The sequence below is a fragment of the Oncorhynchus tshawytscha genome, linkage group LG09, assembly GCF_018296145.1.
Source record: "Oncorhynchus tshawytscha isolate Ot180627B linkage group LG09, Otsh_v2.0, whole genome shotgun sequence".
Lineage (NCBI taxonomy): Eukaryota > Metazoa > Chordata > Actinopteri > Salmoniformes > Salmonidae > Oncorhynchus > Oncorhynchus tshawytscha.
In genome coordinates this window covers 26,603,499-26,625,390 of record NC_056437.1, presented here as the reverse complement: position 1 = coordinate 26,625,390, position 21,892 = coordinate 26,603,499, and the positions used below count along the sequence as shown (strand labels likewise).

The 21,892-nt window shown below is 40.0% G+C and overlaps 2 protein-coding genes across 5 annotated transcripts in view; both read left to right on the top strand.

The window, feature by feature from the left end:
- Window positions 1–3,661, top strand: part of LOC112257665 (ectodysplasin-A) — a 69,593-nt gene extending 65,932 nt beyond the window's left edge. The window contains exons 4-8 of one of the 4 annotated variants that reach the window (XM_024431419.2): window positions 1,171–1,356; window positions 1,460–1,482; window positions 1,566–1,617; window positions 1,879–2,003; window positions 2,567–3,661. In XM_024431419.2, coding sequence (XP_024287187.1) covers window positions 1,171–1,356; window positions 1,460–1,482; window positions 1,566–1,617; window positions 1,879–2,003; window positions 2,567–2,827 — 647 coding nt within the window. In that variant the 3' untranslated portion in view covers window positions 2,828–3,661. Of the gene's footprint in view, window positions 1–1,170; window positions 1,357–1,459; window positions 1,483–1,565; window positions 1,618–1,878; window positions 2,010–2,566 lie in introns of all 4 variants that reach the window. The other 3 variants (XM_042326718.1, XM_024431420.2, XM_024431418.2) reach the window with 3 other exon arrangements.
- A 5,655-nt stretch (window positions 3,662–9,316) lies between these two features.
- Window positions 9,317–13,654, top strand: wnt11f2 (wnt 11, family member 2). The gene is made up of 5 exons (XM_024433847.2): window positions 9,317–9,327; window positions 11,512–11,747; window positions 11,867–12,144; window positions 12,350–12,642; window positions 12,786–13,654. Exons 1-5 carry the CDS (start codon window positions 9,317–9,319, stop codon window positions 12,958–12,960), a joined length of 993 nt encoding a protein of 330 aa, XP_024289615.1. The 3' UTR covers window positions 12,961–13,654.
- The last annotated feature ends 8,238 nt before the right edge of the window (window positions 13,655–21,892 follow it).

The following is a 21,892-nucleotide window of genomic DNA, read 5'->3' as shown; positions in this document are numbered from 1 at the left end:
GACTGAGTCTGTAATACCAACATGTTTCAAGCAGACCACAATAGTCCCTGTGCCCAAGAAAACCAAGCTAAACTGCCTAAATGACTACCGACCCGTAGGACTCACATCTGTAGCCTTGAAGTGGCTGGCCATGGCTCACATCAAAACCATTATCCCAGAAACCCTAGACACACTCCAATTTTCATACCACCCCAACAGATCCACAGATGATGCAATCTCTATTGCACTCCACACTGCCCTTTCCCACATGGACAAAAGGAACACCTATGGGAGAATGTTATTCATTGATTACAGCTCAGCGTTCAACACTAAAGCTCATCACTAAGCTAAGGACCCTGGGACTAAACACCTCCCTACAACTGGATCCTGGACTTCCTGACGGGCAGCCCCTAGGTGGTAAGTGTAGGTAACAACACATCTGCCACGCTGATCCTCAACATGGGGGCCCTTCAGGGGTGCGTGCTCAGACCCTTCATGTACTTCTTGTTCACCCCTCACTGCATGGTCAAGCACGACTCCAACATCATAATTAAGTTTGCCGATGACACAACAGTGGTAGGACTGATCACCAACAACAATGAGACAGCATATAGGGAGGAGGTCAGAGACCTGGCAGTGTGGTGCCAGGATAACAATCTCTCCTTCAATGTGATCAAGACAAAGGAGATGATTGTGGACTACAGAAAAAGGAGGACTGAGCCCACCCCCATTTTCATCGACGGGGGTTGTAGTGGAGCAGGTTGAGAGCTTCAATTTCCTTGGTGTCTACATCACCAAAAAACTATCATGGTCCAAACACACCAGATACTGACTGTTACTTTTAATTTTGACCCCCCTTTATTCAGGGACACATTATTCCATTTCTGTTAGTCACATCTGTGGAACTTGTTCAGTTTATGTCTCAGTTATTGAATCTTGTTATGTTCATACAAATATTTGCACATGTTAAGTTTGATGAAAATAAACGCAGTTGACAGTGAGAGGACATTTCTTTTTTGCTGAGTTTATTAGTGTTATTTAACCCTGTAAATTATAGTAATGAGTGGTTTTGGGTGGATTTTTCCTTTAAGTGAACGCTTCCATTGCTACAGGTGATGGTGCAGTGCTGATGAGGTTATTTGTATTTTCTTTCATGTCATAGTACCCACTAATTCAGATTTGACTTTTTAGGTAAGAAGGGCCCTCCGGGTGCACCTGGCCCCCTAGGCCCTCCAGGGCCACAGGGGCCACCTGGTATTCCTGGCATTCCAGGCATCCCTGGGAACAACGCCATGGGCCCCTCAGGACCACCCGGACCTCCAGGCCCTGCTGGACCCCCAGGGCCACAGGGACCCCCTGGTCTTCAAGGACCCTCAGGTACCTCCTCACTTTCATTCCATTTGGCCCAAATCCTGATTTATTTGTGTTGCTCAATCTTTCATTCAAAAAACTGACACAGTAATTGTTTTCTAATCTACAGGGGGCAGAGTCAGAGATAGCCAGGTGTGTTACTCTTTTCATTTTTTAATGTTTTTTTAATGTATGTCCACTTTTCCACAAATGTATTCTTTCTTGTTGTGTTACAGCCGGCTGTGGTACATCTCCAAGGCCAGGAAACAACAATACAGGTCAAGGAAGGTAAGAGTTAAATTTTAGATTCTCTCGTCCTCACATCACTGAATGAAATGCATTAAACGCACATTTACAGTCAGAAATACTTTTCAAGAAGTCTATTATTTGTTATTAGTTTCTCTATGACCAGATCGGAATAAGTTAAGACATTAATTCACTGCAGGAGACAAACACATACACATTGTATTTACTGCAGTTTATTTTTTGCCTGTCTATAATTGTATGGCAATGACGGATGTTGAGTGACTGCCCTTTTCTCACGCTGAGATCTTTCAGAAGGCGTACTGAGAAACTGGAAAATGATATCCATGCATCACAAGGTGTTCAAGATGCACTCGAGATCTGGGGAGCTGGAGGTGTTGGTAGATGGCACCTACTTCATCTATAGTCAGGTAGAAGTGAGTACGGTCTTGGGCCTAACTCTTCGCCTGCATGTCACTCATCCTTTCTTTCTGCAGTCCCAGTGAATTATGATATCTCAAAGGTTAGTAAGGTCAACACATCTAAATTGGCTATGGTAAGGCTGACTATACTAGGCATAATCTATAATGAATCCTTGAGCATTGAGTATAAGCTTTATTATTGACAGAAATCCAAATTAGATTTCCCCATGAAATTACTTGTATTAAATAGCAATTATCTGGATTACTATAGGCTACATTTTTCAGAACACACATGGTTGATTTTAACTGTGCTTTTGGCTGCAGAGGGAAATGTCTGGATGAGTGAAGTGAATGTATTGCATGCCCTTCAAACTGAGCCACATTGTACAAAGTGAATCATATGTTGTGGTAATTTTTGCCCAGTTTGCCTGCTATATCTCATTATTGGAAATAAATTCAGTTAAATAAGTAGTCTAGTAGTTAATTATCTGTATTCTAATATTTGTGTTATTTCCTCAGAATTTAAAATAATATTTATGGCATGTTTGTCCACACATAACTTTGCCTACCAGGTTTACTACCTCAACTTCACTGACATTGCTAGCTATGAGGTGATGGTGGACAAGACGCCGTTCCTGCGCTGTACGCGGAGCATTGAGACGGGACAGCGCAAGTTCAACACCTGCTACACGGCTGGGGTGTGTCTGTTGCGTGCCCGGCAGAAGATCTCCATCAAGATGGTGTACGAGGACACCTCCATCAGCATGACCAACCACACCACCTTCTTGGGGAGCATCCGCCTCGGGGATGCCCCCCCGGCCAGCCACTCCTGAAGTGGCAGGCCTACCAACCTGTGTGTCAAGCCACGACCCACCCCTCTACCAGCATATCCACTTATGGCCTGGGGGAGGCTCCTCCCACTCTACTCTTCCTCTGCAACCATCACCACCACCTATCACATATCAACCAATAGGAGATGAGGATGCCCACCTACTCCAGAGATAACATCATGTACAGTACTAAAGTATCTGCCCTCAGCCTGGGCCAGGCCCACCCCTTCAGGCTACTACTGAGCTGTTAAGCACCACCCTCCCTTATAATAGTGGGATGACCTGGTGTAATGATATTAACCGCTGCCTGTTATCTCTTAATGGAAGATTCCTTCCACAGAGCGATGATGACTATGACCTTCGGAGGTGATGATGGACAAATATGCACCCAACGTGTCTTAGCATTAAGAAAGGGAGGAGTTGTTTGAAGAAATAAATACATTAGACTTTACTTTTAGAATTGTGCATTTATAGATAATAACTTGGTTTCCCTGGTCATGACATGCTTGAGAAACCAAGGTTGACAGGAGTCAGTCATGTCTCCACTGAAAGAACTGTCTGTTAGTTAGACAACATAGGTACATACTGTAAACGTTTTTGAAAACAATATAGAAATAAAATGTGTGGCAGTTGTCTGATGAAATTAACATTTATAGCTGAAACAAAAACATTTCTCTGTTAGAATGTGCACTGGTTAAAGCAAATTATTGATCTGTAGGCAAATCCCTCTCACTCTCTGTCTCCCTCTCTCTCTCTCTCCCTCTCTCTTCCTCTCTCTCTCTCCCTCCTCTCTCTCTCTCTCCCTCTCTATCCCTCCTTCTCTCTCTCTCTCACCCTCTCCCTCGCTCTCTCCGTCTATCTCCCTCTCCCCCTCTCTCTCCCTCTCTCTCTCCCTCTTTCCCTCCCTCTCTCCATCTTTTCCTCTCTCCCACTCACTCTCTCTCTCCCTCCTTGTCTCTCCCCCTCTCTCTCTCTCCCCATCTCTCTCACTCTCTCTATCCCTCCTTCTCTCTCTCTTTCTCTCTCTCACCCTCTCCCTTACTCTCTCCATCTATCTCCCTCTCCCCCTCTCTCTCCCTCCCTCTTTCCATCTTTCCCTCTCTCCCACTCACTCTCTCTCTCCCTCCTTGTCTCTCCCCTCTCTCTCCCCTCTCTCTCTCCCTCTCTCCCCCTCTCTCTCTCCCTCTCTCCCCCCTCTCTCTCCCCTCTCTCTCTCCCCTCTCTCTCTCCCTCTCTCCCCCTCTCTCTCTCCCCTCTCTCTCTCCCCCCTCTCTCTCTCTCTCTTGAATAATAAGGTCAGTATGAATGTTTCTTTTTTATTTGAAATTAAGTTGTTTGTCAAATATGGAATCACTTGGAATAATACTGTAGAGTAAATGTTTTATTTTTTTCAAAATTACTAATAGCATGACCTGAAATGCTATTCATCATTTTACTATGTTGACCGGTCATGATCACAATACTTTTCTGGATGGGGTTATATTTCCTTTCTTTATTTAGTTCTGTTTGGGTTTGTTTGAAATAACTAATTCACTTGTCATTCCCTTTGAGCTGAACCAGTCATGTCCTGTGTCTGGAAGGCCATTTGTGTTTCACTTTTTCTCAGAAGAATTCTGTCTTTCCATATACATAGGCAGCTTGAAGCTTTTGTAAATATCACACACAGTCAAAATATTTTTCAGCATATAACTCCTTCTCATGTTCATGTTTATATGTGAGTGAACACATTAGTCTTTAAGGAATAATTTAAGGGCACGGAGTATCTGTCAACATGCAGTTTCTGGATGTTTATGAAACTGTTCTGCACTGTGCATGTACTGTTATTATTACATGGTTTGGTCGATCACCATGCAGTCAACCTTCTGGAAAATTGGTGACAAAAGCAGAATCTGGTCCAGTTGTTTTGAAAAGGTTTCAAAACAGTTACGGAAGGAACAATAGATGAAGAGTTTCATTCCAAAACACTATATATACATTTTCAGAAATGTTGGTAAATTAGTTTTTATTGTTTAGATAACTTATGAAAGAGATTGTTGTGTTTTCACCATCTAATCATGGCATGGGGTTGTTCGATGACAGACATGTATTTGTTTAAAATCTATCACTTGATGGTTTCATTTCAGAGAGACAAATAATCATGTTTTGTTGCAAAACGCTATATATCCGCCTCACTCTCAGAGAAGTACAGTACTAGTCAGAAGTTTGGACACACCTACTCATTCAAGGGTTTTTCTTTATTTTTGCTATTTTCTACATTGTAGAATAATAGTGAAGACATCAAAACTATGAAATAACACATGGAATCACATAATAAACAAAAAAGTGTTAAGCAAATCAAAATATATTTTAGATTCTTCAAAGTAGCCACCCTTCCACACAAGCGGAGGTCATCCGTTCATCTACTTTGCGTCTCACAAAGACGACGGTTGGAACCAAAAATCTCAAATTTGGACTCATCAGACTAAAGGACAGATTTCCACTGGTCTAATAATGTCCATTGCTCGTGTTTCTCGTCTCAAGCAAGTCTATTCTTCATGTTGGTGTCCCTTAGTAGTGGTTTCTTTGCAGCAATTCGACCGTGAGAGCCAGTTTCATCATAGCGCTTGATGGTTTTTGCGACTGCACTTGAAGAAACTTTAAAAGTTATTGAAAATTTCCAGATTGACTAACCTTCATGTCTTAAAGTAATGATGGACAGTCATTTATCTTTGCTTATTTGAGCTGTTCTTGTCATAATATTAACTTGGTCTTTTACCAAATAGGGCTATCTTCTGTATACCACCCCTACCTTGTCACAGCACAACTGATTGGCTCAAACGCATTAAGAAGGAAAGAAATTCCACAAATGATCTTTTAACAAGGCACCTAACTTGTAATGCATTCCAGGTGACTACCTCATGAAGTTGGTTGAGAGAATGCCAAAAGTGTTTAAAGCTGTCATCAAGGCAAAGGGTGGCTACTTTGAAGAATCTCAAATATAAAATAGATTTGGATTTGTTTAACACTTTTTGGCTTACTTTGTGATTCCATATGTGTTATTTCATAGTTCTGATGTCTTCACTATTATTCTACAATGTAGAAAATAGTAAAATAAAGAAAAATCCTTGAATGAGTAGGTGTGTCCAAACTTTTGACTGGTACTGTATGTAGTACTGCTAGGTTTTACACAGTCAAATGTGACAAATAACTACATATATAATAAAGAACTGTACACATTATATATTTGTGACATCCATATTTAAATGTAAAAAAATGTTTTTTAAATGAACCAATACAGGAATAGAGAGCAATAGTAATGGTGTCTTTTTGTAGGCACTAACTCCGCGATGATTCATTGGACAAAGCCTATGGAGAAATGAATTGAGTTTTTGTAGGGTTTTTGGATAAACACTGAAAATAAGGTCTGTAGTAAACACAGGCTTAGGATATCTTATATGTTTTGTTCTATGGGATCATCTTCATCAGCTAATGTCACTTTTTGTGAATTTTTAAGCATTTTTGTCATTTAAAAAAGCACATATAAAGGCTTCATAATTCATAAAGGTCATGTGACTGACATTATCTCATAGAACAAAATGTATAAGATCTCCTAAGCCTGTGTTAACCTCAGACCTTATTTTCAGTGTTCATTCCAAAACATTATTCTTTCCCCATTAATTTTCCCCGTAGGAATGGCTGACTGAACCAGATTCATTTCCAGTTTTTTGGACTACGCGCTGGCAAGCTTTATATGAGATCTGTATGTAAAATATGAATATTTGACATTTTAGTCATTAGCGGATGCAATTATCATGAGCAATTCACAGATAGTGCATTCATCTTAAGATAGCTAGGTGAGACAACCACACATCACAGTCAAATGTACAAGATATGAACATTCCATTTTGGCTAAACAATGTATATATAGCATTTTGCACACAAAAAAAAACATTTTAATCTAAAATCTATTCATAAAAAACCTGAGAACAGGTATATTTTACACACACCTGAAGGTATCCATAAGCAATCACTTCTGATGAAAAAGTACAAATGTTAAAAATTGGTGGATATAGCGTTTTGGAACTGAAACTCTTCATATATAAAACCATTTACCAAAGGAAGTTCAAACATATTACTTTGCAGTTAGCCTAATTTCCGCAATAAGAGTTGTTATAAAACATTACAACTTGCAGTTTACAAACATGCCCAAAAAGGACAGTGAGCCATGGTGTAGTAGTAGTACTTTGGTTCAATTCAGTACTTAGAATGGTTAATTCTCCAATTCATGCTTTGCGATTAAATTCAATGCCTTTGTCAAATTGGGTCAAGATAGAATTGGCCCGAACTCTGGTAGCTATATGTCCCTTAATTCAAACATTGTTTAGTTGAAATGTACATTGTGGTTTGTGTTGGAATATGCATTATTTGGATTGTTTGTGGGTAAATAGGGTATATTTGTTTCCCTGCTTTGTTGAATATAATGTACATTTGTATACTCTGTTGTGATTGTAAATATGTATAGAAAATATAATTCTGTTTTTGTAAATTGAATTGATTTATAATATTAAATTGTATTAAATTCACACTTGTTATATGATTTCTTTTTTAAACAATGCATATGGCAGCCAAAAGTTCCATTAAAACCATAGTCTTCTACAGTACTGACATACTGAGGTATATATTGCCTCTTTTGAAAATAGAGCAAATATACTGTATGTAGCTTGCTGCAAGCTTCTGTTTGCAGGTTTGATGCAGGCTAAAATGCTATTTGCTTTCCACCCATGGGGGCCATGGACATATTAAGAGTGACAGTGTAAGCGTAACCACAATCAACCAGCTTTACCCACCATACAGGTAACCACAATCAACGAGCTTTACCCACCATACAGGTATTCACCTTCATAAATGTAGTTATGAAAATAAGACAATATTATTGGCCTACCATTACATAGTATAATATCAATGTCCATCATTACAAGTCCTCTGGGTACACGTATACCTAAAAAGGGGTTCTGACTAGGTAGAATACAGCTTCGACCTGAAGTTAGGATATTTAACATGGCAGGTTAGGATAATTAGATTAGGGATAGGAAAGGGGATAAGGTTAGCTAAAATGCTAAACCCTAAAAAGGGCCCAGCTAGCAACAAGCTGTATGTAAAGGCCTGGATACACCTTGCATTAACATGTGGTTTTTGACACCTGTCAAGATGATCCAATCATTATCTGATTGAGACAGTAGATGTGGATTCCATGGCATCATCCTGCTCCACCAGTACAAGAAAATCAAACCTATCTTGTCTTTCCACAGAGCTAGACTGGGCTGGGGCCTCCATTTACTTGTCTGCAGATCAAGGACAGTGAAGCAGCTGTTCACATGGTGAATTAAGCAGTAAAGGAAGAACAATGCGTAGAAGTACAGCATTTTAATGTCGGAGATAAAAGGTCTAGCGACAGCTATGGATCCACGTTGGGTTGATGTGCAGTGCCCCCTTTTGGTAAGAAATCATATTCAGAACATTTTAGCAACAGAGAGGACTCATAACTGAAGTTTAATCAATACATTTGTGGCATAGGAGCATTTATTTGAGTACCATCTCTAGGCTATGAGAGAATATTTGGTAAAAATGCAATAATGATTAATTCTCACTATTAACTTTGGAGCTGTCATATGATATAGGGAGAACCAACATATAAGAAGAATTTACATTTTTTGGTCAATTCAGGTAATTTTGAAAGAAATGTAATGAAATTAAAATCAATGCATGTTTTCTGTTATCAGTTGTAAAGATGCATAGCCTATAAGACCTATGCAATCCTATTTCATCACTCACAAGACGCAATACCCTTTCAGCAAAGACTTCAAACGTCTGCCTCTCCAACACCCAATACACACTATTTGTCATTTTGTGTGTGTATACTTCCATTCCTTTGGTGAAATGTTTAACTGTAGAACCCATGAATAAGCATTATCAGAGGAAGAAAAGGAGAAACAGGAAGGGCCAACCTTTGCATGCCAGCTCACACCCAAAAATGCACCTTTCATAAACATGAATGATTTCTCACTTCTCAAGCCTAACACCCAATCTAAAGCTGGATATGCAACAAAAGGAAGGATTTGCTTTGGGGTAGAATGGTTTTCACAGCAGAGAGAATGTTCTGGGGGGGGTGGGGAGTGGCTGTGGCAAATAAACTCCACTTCATTTCAGAATTACATAGGCTAGGTGAGAGCAAGACAATATTAAACTAAAAGTAGCTCACAGGCCCCACTGGAGAGAAAATGCATTTCATTTTTTGTCAAGCAATAATATAAGTTTTGACAGTGAATATTTTGTTTTCATAATGAGACACAGGACTTAACCAACCAAGTGTAATATGAGATGCAATAAGGGAAGAAGCAATCAGCCAAAGATTAGAATAATTGTAACCTCTAGGCAACTTCAAAAAGCATAAAGAAAAGCATTGAACTGATACAACAAAAACAGAGGACATACTGACACTACAATATAAGCGTGATGACATTCACGTTAGTCATTTAGACATTCTTATCCAGAGGGACTTATGGGGCACATTGACAGATGTTTCACCTGGTCTGCTCAGAGGATTTTATCCAACAACCTTCCGGTTACTGGGCCAATACTTTTAATCACTAGGCTACCTGCCGCCAGAAAACCCCCAGGACACAGTGGCAGAAATCTGCTGCTGTTCAGGTGGCCTTGCTGGTGTAAGAAAATCAGTCATCTCACCACGGAAGTACAGGGCATTTATCTTGTTTTAGCTGTAACAGGAATTGTGGATCTGCCAGAAGGTTCTAAGAAAGGCTACTCAGGGGAAGAGATGGTGTATACCAAGGCTAAACATGAACATATTACAATACATGCACAATACTGAATCACCATCCTTTGCTGAGTATTTGTGGGACCACATATGTTGAATAGATTAATTAAAATGGAAAAGCAATAATAGTGAAATTAGCAGTGGCAAGTCCCCTTTCAAAAACACTTTTAACATTATCCCCTACCGTGTTCCCATTGACAGTAATCAAGACACTAATAAGGTGTTCTGGCAAAGTCTTACCATAAGACTACTTCTAAGAGAAAATCCAGCATCTCTCAGGGAGGGAATATAATAGGGGTTAGATAAACACAAGTTTAAATAATCCTCTCACTAAGAAACCCTCTTTCAACCACTAATCCTTTGCTCATACCACATGCAGATAATTAACCATTTATACTGCCTTATTTGACCATGCCACTGAAATCCCTGTTTCTGGTTCCCTGTTTTCTTTGTTGATAAGGATTTGTTGGGTAGACTTTACTATAAGTCCAGAGGCTATAGTGTGATTCTATCAGGGGAGTAGTGTGTATATCACACACAAACACACACACTTGAAAAACTGATAGCATCAAACATTTAAGTGTAAGATGTTCTGTTTTGGTGGTTAGAATTCAGTAGCCTACCTTGATAATGGGCCTTGTTAATTGGATTAGTTGAGCTAACGTGAGTTTATTGTTTAGTTTGTCAATCGGTCGGTTCAGTCATTAATCTTCCCAAACCATGGTTGGATAAATCGTTTCGCTTGTCCACTCTACTACTGTAGATCAAACATAACTGTTTTCGATACCATTATGCCTGCCTCTCTAACCTACTACTTTAATTTATTGATGAACATTTTGGTGGATACATGGGACATTCAAAAACTGGGCTCAAATTATCAAACGTTCTCATGCGTATTGGACTGCACAAAATAGGCCTCCACATATCCTTTGAACACAGAGCCGAGTTTAAATATTGTAAAATTGTGGAAGTTATTGTACTGGCAAAGATTGGAGATGTTATCAGTGTCGGATTGTCACACATTGATTTAGATTAGATTACAATGTTGCAGATTATTTTTCAAAGGAACTCTTCAAATGACTTCAGGGCTAGTTAATTTAAGTGTTGAATATCAATTCATGAATGTATCCCGCTTTAGCCTACATGTCTAACACTTTGGATGGCTCTCTTTTAATCAATCATGATTAATGGCACATTAATGGAAATCTTTTGAAACGCATAGGATGCATCGGACTTCTAATAGGCCTATGTAACAGTCCCATCTCCATAATTCGAGTTGGATCCGTGTGCCTGTGTTCATTCCATGGTTCATTCACAAAATAAATCACCTGGGATTTATTTTCCATAAATTCACTTACAACTCCAGCACCTGCAAAAAGTACCTCGGTGTGCGTATGTTCTTCAGCCTTTGTCATTCACAAATCGCCAATTGAATGAGGCGTGGCTATCGTGGCGGCAACATAAGACTCCCTGGAGTCGAGATCACACCACCAGTGGTTTGCAGCATAGGCTATAGGAGGGCAATACCGCCTGACCCCATCCCAGACAGCAGAGGCAAACTGAAAACAATCACTGGATACACAAGGAATCGTTTGGAGCTATACTTTTATTTTAGGCAGAGGATTCACTATTTCTTTTTTACAATGAAATTCGGCATGGATTTATTTCTAGTGACATTTATTGTGAACGCGAACTGTTGTGCTGCTATATATTGGCTGTAAGTATTCCTTACTATTTTATTTGTATGTAGCTATGGGTCTATTCAGATGCCTATGCTACTTTGTTTACTGACATATTTTTGTTCTTGTAATAGGCCTATGCCATATGAAATAGCTGATTACCTAATTCAATGTTGTTGTTTTTACCTTTGCAGTGGACTTACTGTAAAGGGGAGCTCTGTAGGCTGGAATCAAACTCATCATTGCAAGCTACTAGATTGGTTGGCACCTGATCAATCCCAACTTTGCCGGAGAAACCTCGAGCTGATGCACAGTATTGTCCAAGCCGCGAAGTTGACCAAAAATACCTGTCAGAACACCTTCAATGACATGCGATGGAACTGTTCATCTGTTGAAAAGGCTCCTCGTTTTACACCAGATTTGGCAAAAGGTAGGCTAAAGACACTTTAAAAAGTATCTTAGAAATTTGAGTATATCATGTGGCCTGTAAACTTCTGTGATTGGTTGTGATTTGCATTGATTTATCTGTTGGCTGTGCTCCTATTGCAGGCACCAGGGAGTCCGCATTTGTGTTTTCGCTAGCGGCTGCTTTAGTGAGTCATTCCATTGCCAGAGCCTGCTCGTCTGGAGAGCTCCCCAGTTGCTCGTGCGCCCCAGCCCCTGCTGAACAGGCCGGGCCCGACTTCATATGGGGAGGATGCGGTGATAACCTGCGCTACGGTCTCCAAATGGGATCTGCCTTTTCTGATGCACCGATGAGAAACAGCAGATCTGGCTCTCAGGCGTTCAGACTCATGCACTTGCACAATAATGCAGTTGGAAGACAGGTAATGATCTAATCTCACATTGACATGAAATATACATATTGATGCATGGGTAATTACGCACGAGTTATTGTGTCATTGTTTTTAATAGTGGCATTGGCTTTTTGACAGTTTGTTTTACATCATAAACAACATATTATATTATTAACATCTGCAAAACGTGGCAACACATGTTTATATCCTAATATAATTTCTGCTATACTTTCAGGCACTTATTGATGCTCAAGAGACAAAATGCAAATGCCACGGGGTGTCCGGGTCCTGCTCTGTCAAAACATGTTGGAAGGGCCTCCATGATATTAACCACATTGCCATGGACCTCAAAACCAAGTACCTGTCTGCCACGAAGGTGATCCATCGTCATGTTGGGACAAGGAAGCAGTTGGTCCCCAGAGAGTTGAACGTTCGACCAGTGAGAGAGAGTGAGTTGGTCTACCTGGTCAGCTCTCCAGATTACTGCACACACAATGAGAAGCATGGCTCACTCGGCACACAGGACAGGTATGTTTGTGTTTCTCTCAATGTTTCAGTGGAAATTGTGATTTTTACTCTACCTTTGACACCTTGAAGGTCTAAGGTTGATCCTCATTCATAAGAGTTTTATATTTTTGTTTATTGATTGGAACACATTTTTCTGTCTCCAGACAATGCAATAAGACATCCAATGACAGTGGGAGTTGCAATCTCATGTGCTGTGGTCGTGGCTACAATGCCTACACTGAGAGGATTGTGGAGAGATGCCAGTGCAAGTACCACTGGTGCTGCTATGTCACCTGCAAGAGGTGCGAAAGGACAGTGGAGAGATATATATGCAAATGAACTTTCCCAGAGACATGTGAGTGAACATGAAGCACTATTTTCACCACCATCATCTTGTCGAGTCGTGCAGACCCAGCAGTCACCTGACCTGACTCCTGTGTGCTTCTGTGCTACTACATAGCCTACAGGCTAAGTGCAATAAAAAACAAGAGGAGCAACTCACAGACACTACCAAAGATAAGCAGATGATCTGGACTCCGTTAGCTGTTGTAAAGAGACTGGAGGGCACTACTGTGAAGAAGATTGTGTTACTTGAAGAGCAAATGTGATTGATTGGGAGCTGTAGGCTATTTGAGTTTGATTAGTAAAATGTTCCGCAATAGGACAAGTTGAATAGATGACAAAGTAACTGAATCACAACAAAGACTTCCCAGAAGCTTCCCCAAAGGCGAATTGGCCAGTCAGCTTTAAGATTTCCAACTGATAATGAAAAGCTTTTAACAATTTTACATCTTACACGTTAACGAAATTGCAAATAAGAGGCAGAATAGCTGATTGATCTTATGTCCATTTTAGTCACACAGGGTTAATGCCATACTACTCAGTTTAGGGATATTCTGATCATAGGTATGCAGCACACATATTATCAACAGTTTGAGCTGTATTTTTAGTTGTTTATGATTATATTGGGCATATTGATGTACAGTTGAACAGTTTACATACACTTAAAAATCATTTTTCAACCACTCCACAAATTTCTTGTTAACAAACTATAGTTTTGGCAAGTTGGTTAGGACATCTACTTTGTGCATGACGCAAGTAATTTTTCCAACAATTCTTTACAGACAGATTATTTCACTTATAATTCACTGTATCACAATTCCAGTGGGTCAGAAATTTACATACACTAAGTTGACTGCCACAGCTTTAAACAGCTTGGAAAATTCCAGAAAATGACATCATGGCTTTAGAAGCTTCTGATAGCCTAATAGGCATAATTTGAGTCAATTGGAAGTGTACATGTGGATGTATTTCAAAGCCTACCTTCAAACTCAGTGCCTCTTTGCTTGACATCATGGGAAAATCATTTTTGTGAGCAATTTCCAAACGCCTGAAGGTACCACGTTCATCTGTACAAACAATAATACACAGGTATAAACACCATGGGACCAAGCAGCCGTCATACCGCTCAGGAAGGAGACGCGTTCTGTCTCCTAGAGATGAACGTACTTTGGTGCGAAAACTGCAAATCAATTCCTGAACAACAGCAAAGGACCTTGTGAAGATGCTGGAGGAAACAGGTACAAAGTATCTATATCCACAGTAAAACGAGTCCTATATCGACGTAAACTGAAAGGCCGCTCAGCAAGGAAGAAGCCAGTGCTCCAAAACCGCCATAAAAAAGCCAGACTACGGTTTGCAACTGCAAACTGCAAAATGTCCTCTGGTTGATGAAACAAAAATAGAACTGTTTGGCCATAATGACCGTCGTTTCTGTTTGGATGAAAAAGGGGGATCCTTGCAAACCGAAGAACACCATCCCAACCGTGAAGCACGGGTTGGCAGCATCATGTTGTGGGGGTGCTTTGCTGCAGGAGGGACTGGTGCACTTCACAAAATAGATAGCATCATGAGAGAGTACAATTATGTGGATATATTGAAGCACATCTAAAGACATCAGTCAGGAAGTTAAAGCTTGGTCGCAAATGGGTCTTCCAACTGGACAATGACCCCAAGAATACTTCCAAAGTTGTGGCAAAATGGCTTAAGGACAACAAAGTCAAGGTAATGGAGTGGCCATCACAAAGCCCTGACCTCAATCCCATAGAAAATGTGTGGGCAGAACTGAAAAAGGTGTGTGAGCAAGGAGGCCTGCAAACCTGATTCAGTTACACCAGCTCTGTCAGGAGGAATGGGCCAAAATTCACCCAACTTATTGTGGGATGCTTGTGGAAGGCTACCCAAAACATTTTACCCAAGTTAAACTATTTAAAGGCAATGCTACCAAATACTAGTTGAGTGTATGTAAACTTCTGACCCACTGGGAATGTAATGAAAGAAATAAAAACTGAAATAAATCATTCTCTCTACTATTATTCTGACATTTCACATTCTTAAAATTAAGTGGGGATCCTAAGTGACCTAAGACAGGGAATTTTTACTAGGATTAAATATCAGGAATTGTGAAAAACTAAGTTGAAATGTATTTGGCTAAGGAGTATGTTCATCTCCGACTTCAACTATAGATGATTGTATATTTATTTTATTTTAAAAACGACACACAATGTGTCCTGTTAAGTTTTAAGCATCTGTGTATCATATGAGACTGCCTGTGGCAGGTGCTGCCAAACTTGTAGACCTCATTTTTCTTTGGGCAAAGCAATAGTAACTGTACTATTTATGCAGCAGAGGCTGTAGTAACTTGACCCAATAACAAATCCACACTTTCATTAATTCCACTGAACTTAAGGCTCACACTGTTTATACCATCCACAGTTAGCTAAAAGTTCAATCGTGGTACTTCAATTTCTGAAATATTTAAGGCAACTTAATGACGTTTCAGTCAATTCCACAGACACGTTTTCTAAATGTGCCTGAAGCATGGAGTTCCAGTGTTTGAGATAACTAAAGAGTTGACATCCAACTGTAAACGTCCCCCATGTTGATTCAGAACCTGGTGTGAATATGCTTGGAATGCACACAAGCCCTCCCAACTGTGTTCAGTCCAAAAGGGATTCAACTGGTGATTATTTCAAAGGGGTAATTTGCAGTTGCTAACATCATTTTTTTAAACGTATGAATTGCTTAAGAATATAACTTATAAATGCCTCATGAGCTTAGTTTAACTGTCGTACCACATCAGAACCCAAAATATAATCTTGTTTTACTCTAAAGTTTGTAAACAAAGTAAATGTAAACAAACACTATATTGTCTCAAAACATTGTTATTAAAACTATCATTTTGATCAGTCCTTGCATCCATAGATCTCTATAGGAGCTATGGATGCATTTCTAAACTGCAGATTGCCTCTTTAAAAGGTCATGATCCACATACATATGGGCACATACCATTATATCCTCATAATTATTGGTGGTAAAGATTGATTAATATTATAAACAAGAAAACTGCATAAAAACTGTAAAACAAAATGATATGGAATTGGTCAGTGGTCACTAAATATAAAGGTTTCTGTCTGTGTTGGAGAATTTTGGATATGATTGATGGTGGCAACACATAGCTCCAAAAAGTATGTACGACTATTTACATTAGGGCTGTTAGTCTTTCATATGTTTTAAAACCCTCCCGTGCAGCCATGGAAACTAATGACAAAAAAACAGGTGGTTCAGTTCTTGCTGCCTCCGAAATACACTCATGTTTCAGCCTGCCTTGTTGTGGAGCTAATTTCTGAAAAACATTGTTCTTTTTGAGTGTTACATTTGTAGATGTCAAAAGCAAAACAGCATGCAATTTTTGGTTAAAATTCTATAGAATTCTATAGACTGCAGTAGGGGAGCTATAGGGCAGACATACAGCCTAATTAGCTCTGCTTACTCTATGTGGGGGGAGAGGGGGGTGCAGTGAGAAGGACATGTTGCACATTTTCTGCGATGGACTTCACTATTCCATGACACATAGACTGTTAAAAAAATGTATTTCATCTCCATGGGACTTCCAGAGGACCACTTTCCAAAAGCAAAACATAGGCCATGGAACCAGTAGATTAATTGCCCTCTTAGAGCTTTGTTTATAGTCTAATGTTTAAGGAAATGGTGTACTCTGAATCCCTTATTTCCTCCCAGAGGACAGAAATTGATATACAGAGACCATACCTTTTTTATCTTTGTTTGAAGAGTGCGGTAGATATAGTTACCACTAACACAATTTGAGATTTAAATTCAGTTTATCTCCTAACCCTACACTCTAGTCTAGCCCAAACACTCTTTTCATTTGAATAACTATTTTTGTAAGAAAGGGTTCTTTGATGATTCTTTGGAATGCAAGATGTGTTCTACATAGAACCCTTATGAATCTGAATAAGCTTTTATTTGTAATTTTGGTAACACTTAATTTGGATAGTCCCAAGTAGATTGTGGTTTTTAGATGTCAAATATCTGTCAACCACATTTCCATGAACCTTAGCACTAACCCTAACCTTAACTCTTATCATAACCCTAAATTTAACACTAATCCCAATCTTAACCCTTACCCTAACCTTTCTTCTAAACCTAACCCTACCACTAACCGTAACCTTAGCATGCAGTTGCTTATCAACATATAGTTTGTTGAAAGTATGGCCATCTGTAAAACAGCTATATGGGACTATCCAAATAAAGTGTGACCGTATTTTATTTAAATAGTGCCTGAGCATTAGTGTTTACCTCAGTGTTTAAACTTTGACATCAGAAGTTTGAGTTTAAAAGGACAGATGAGAGAATGTTTTAAACTGTACCTACTGTATATGGGAGTATTTTCAGCGATGTTATGGAGCAGAGAGTAGGAGAATAGAAGGGGGTATGAGTGACCCAGCATTATATTGGAAGGTACACAGCAAATTGGCCAGTTTTACCTAGTTTAGATTTTTTTGGGGGGGTAACATAATTCAGCATTTAACTTTTTTTTCTATTATTTTCAATTGCTAGATGCAATTTTCAAGTATGCGGTACATTTTCACAACACTTAGTACAAAACTCATAACATGCATTTTACTATTAATTCATCCGACTGCTCTTAATTGATAACTTAACTGTTTGGTAAACCTAGAGATTTCCAACTGGTTTGTCTACTACAAATTTTGAGAACTACATACAAGTTTTTTTCAATTACTTTTGTGCATTTTTCTGATGTACTGTAAGTGGTATATTTTCAAAACTATAAGTACAAAACTCTAAACTGATAACACTTGGAATGCCCCCTATCTTATGTTCAGAACTTTTGATTGTGCATTCATTGGCGTTTCACACATTTTTCACCACTGAGTCATTCATGCAAAATCAATGCTTTCTGTGAAATACCATGAGAACATTTAATTTAGTTACCAATACATCAGATAATGATAGGCTCACCATTTAGTCATTTACATTTTAAAAAGTCTAAGCTATTGGTAAAATATTGAGTTTGGCCCAGAAAAACTCATTGAATAACACATGCATAAATGGCAAAAAAGATATCATAAGAAACAAGGTTTTGAAGTGTTTGTCCTATATCTAGGAGATATAAGAAAGCTCAGGAAAAAGTATTAGTTTTTTATACACATATTTAACCCCTTTTTTGGGTAGGCACAAATTACCTACTTTTCTCCTTCCCAGATGGCAACACGTATTTCTGCGTGCCTGGCAGATATCTCAACTTGGATGTGTCAAGCTCAACCTCGACAAGACGGACCACTGCAACTCACTGTTGGCTGGGCTCCCCGCTTGTGCCATCAAACCCCTGCAACTTATACAGAATGCAGCAGCCCGTCTGGTTTTCAACCTTCCCAAGTTTTCTCATGTCACCCCGCTCCTCCACTCAACTGGCCTCAAGTCAAAGCTCGCATCCTCTACAAGACCATGGTGCTTACCTACGGAATAGCCAGATGAACTGCCCTTCTCTACCTTCAGGCTATGCTCAAACCCTACACCCCAACCCGAGCACTCCGTTCTGCCACCTCAAGTCTCATGGCCCTCCCACCCCTACGGGAAGGCAGCTCCCACTCATCCCTGTCCAAGCTCTTTTCTGTCCTGGCACCCAAATGGTGGAACCAGATTCCCTCTGAAGCTATGACAGCAGAGCCCCTGCCCATCTCCCGAAAACATCTAAAACCCTAACTCTTCAAACAGTATCTTAAATAATCCTCCTTTAAGTTAATCCAATAGCAAACAATGCAAGATACGTGTTTCAAATCGCCCTTCGAAGTGCTGAAAGTAATATGCTACAGTGCAGTCAATTACAATAGATTACACAGTTTTCACATTAGGCAATACACTTACATTACCCAACAAAACTGACAGAAAATGTATGAATGCTGATTGGCTGATAGCCTTGGTATATCAGACATCATCAGCTGAGTGGTTTGAGCCCTGAATGGTGAATGACTGGAAGCCGTGGTTTATCAGACCACATCACTGGTATGACAAAACATTTATTTTTACTACTCTAATTACGTTGGTAACCAGTTTATAATATCAATAAGGCACCTCGGGTGTTTGTGGTATATTGCCAATATACCACGGCTAAGGGCTATATCTGGGAACCCCTCGTTGCGCCGTGCGTAAGAAGAGTCCCTAGGGCCTTATTGCTTAAATGTACTATTATGATTTTACGCCAAAGTAAGTTTTGAAAAATCTGATATTGACAAGATCAGAGATGTACTGTATGTAACAAATGCATCCCTAATATACAGTAAACATGTATCCAAAATGAATTTGCTGCTGTCTTTTTGATGGGGGGTTTCACACTACTTTACTAAAATGTAATTTGTCAGCACAGTAACATATACCATTTATGTAGCAGACACTTTTATCCAAAGTAAGTCGATACATTTTCATATGTTACCACAGTGGGAATTGAACCCACAACTCCAGTGTCACTAGTGCCATATACTTACTAACTAACTGTGCCACCCAGAACCACTACAATAAATAAGTACAGTACAATACTTTTAAATACAATACATGATTACAATACAGGTGGAAGGTGTATGATTTCCATCCCCATGAGCTTGCAACCCTCTCTTAGGACATGAATGAAGCATGCGACGTCAGGCTTGGATTCGCAATGCAACAAAAATATCCTCAAATGCAACAATGAGGACATTTACTGTAATGTTATTGAGAAACTATGGCCAAATGCTCAAGACAGGCTTGATGCAAACTAATGCCTGCTAAACATTATGTTTCTTTCATTCAATTAATTTGTTTAAAGTACACCTATCTCTATCTCTCTCTCTCTTTCTCTCTCTCTCTCTGTGCCTACATTTCACTTTGTCTGTTATCCTGTGAGTATGTGTTGTGGTGTATGACTGTTTGTTTGTTGGTGGGAAAAGGGGGTACAAAGCCAAGTCGCCCATGGGCATACATTACCCGTAGGAAGACCCCAAGTTAGAACTGGGTGGACCACCCACTGTATTTTATTGGCTAGTTAGCTAGCTGTTCGTGAAGCAGGCTACACTAGCTTAGGGGTTTTTGGATATGTATTATTTCTATCCTTGGGTCCAGCTCAGCCCCTTTTTCCCACACCCCATTACCGTGTGTTTAAAATAAACCTGAAGTGTTTGACGATAGGTTTAAGTTGTCTGTGGATTTATTTTAGTTCTCACTGTTCCTTTTCACTGTTATGATTTGCATGAGATATGTTATGGGTCTCGTTTCCATCCCCCCTAGACTGCAGGGCCAAAGGGGTTCGTAACAGAACTGGGGGCTCATCCGGCATCTGGCTTTACAGATACCCATGCCGCTCGTGCAAATTATTGTGGTGGTCTAGTTCAGTGTTGAGCGTCACAGCTGGGAATAGCTGATGTAGCATTCGTGTTTGCTATTTGTTGGCTCTTGTGTTTTAGTGGTAGTTCAAAATGGCTACTTTTGATTTGAAATCCTTTTTGGATAACCCTACGTGGGAGGGTTTTGACAAATGTCGTAGAGTTGATTTACTGACCTTGGCCGACCATTATTCTGTATCTATTCCGCAGAGTTTAGTTAAAGCAGAGGTTAAACAACTGGTGTTAAATGTTTTGTTGGAAGAGCAAGTGCTTGTGTTACAGCTGCCTGAGCCTACTACCCATGTAGAACGAGGGAGGGGCTAAAGCTCCAGCCACATGGCCCCGTTTTGATCCACTAAGCATTACAGAGTCCGGTTAAAATCCTTAGCGATACTGGTGCGGCACAGTCGTTTATATTCTCTAATGTGTTACCCTTCTCCGACAATACCCACTGTGGTTCCAGTGTGTTAGTACAGGGTATTGAAATGGGTTTTGTCCCAGTGCCATTGAACTTTGTGAATGTACACTCTGAGTTAATCAGTGGAATATTCAGAGTGGGGGTATGTCCTATGTTGCCAGTAAAAGGTGTGACCTTTATAATGGGTAACAATATTGCCGGAGGAAAGGTGGTACCCGTATTGGATAAAAGTGACCACTCTCTCTCCAATGAGCTTGTGTTGGACCATTACCGAAGACAAAATCGGGTAACCAGTTTCTGTTAATGGTTATGTGTATGGCAACAAGATACCCCGAGGCCATTCCTCTGCGAAGGACTACAGCTCCGGTAGTGAGTAAAGCCTTAATTAAATTATTCACGACGTTCAGATTACCTAAGGTGGTACACACTGATTAGTGTACCAATTTCCTATCAAAGCTCTTCAAGCAGGTGTTAAAGTCCTTGTCAATTACGCACCATGTGACAAGCGCATATCACCCAGAGTCTCAGGGTGCGCTTGAACGTTGGCATCAGACACTGAAGTCTATGCTACGTAAATATTGTTTGGATCTGAGAAAGATTGGGATGAGGGAGTTCCTCTAGTTTTGTTTGCTGCTCGTAAAACTGTACAGGGGTCCCTAGGGTTCAGTCCGGCTGAATTAATGTTTGGTCACACAGTGAGAGGACCAATGAAAGTCCTTAAAGAACAGTTTTTGTCCCAAGAGTTGTGTGTGTGTGGGAGATGAGAATGTGTTGGACTACGTTAGTCGCTTTCGTGAGCGCCTACACCAAGCCTGTGCTCTCGCAAAGGAAGCTCTGTCTTCCTCGCAGAGGAGTAGGAAAAGACACTATGATAAACAGGCTGTTTCTAATCCACTACAGCCGGGTGACCAAGTGCTGGTGTTATTACCTGTTCCAGGATCTTCACTGTCAGCTCCTTTCTCTGGTCCTTATTTAATTGAAAAGAAATTAAGTGAAACTGATTGTGCTTCAAACTCCTGATAGAAAACGCCAATCTAGTTTTTGCCACATTAACATGTTGAAAGCATACCAGACCCGACCCATCACCCAGTTAGATAGTTCAAAAACAGCGGCAGGT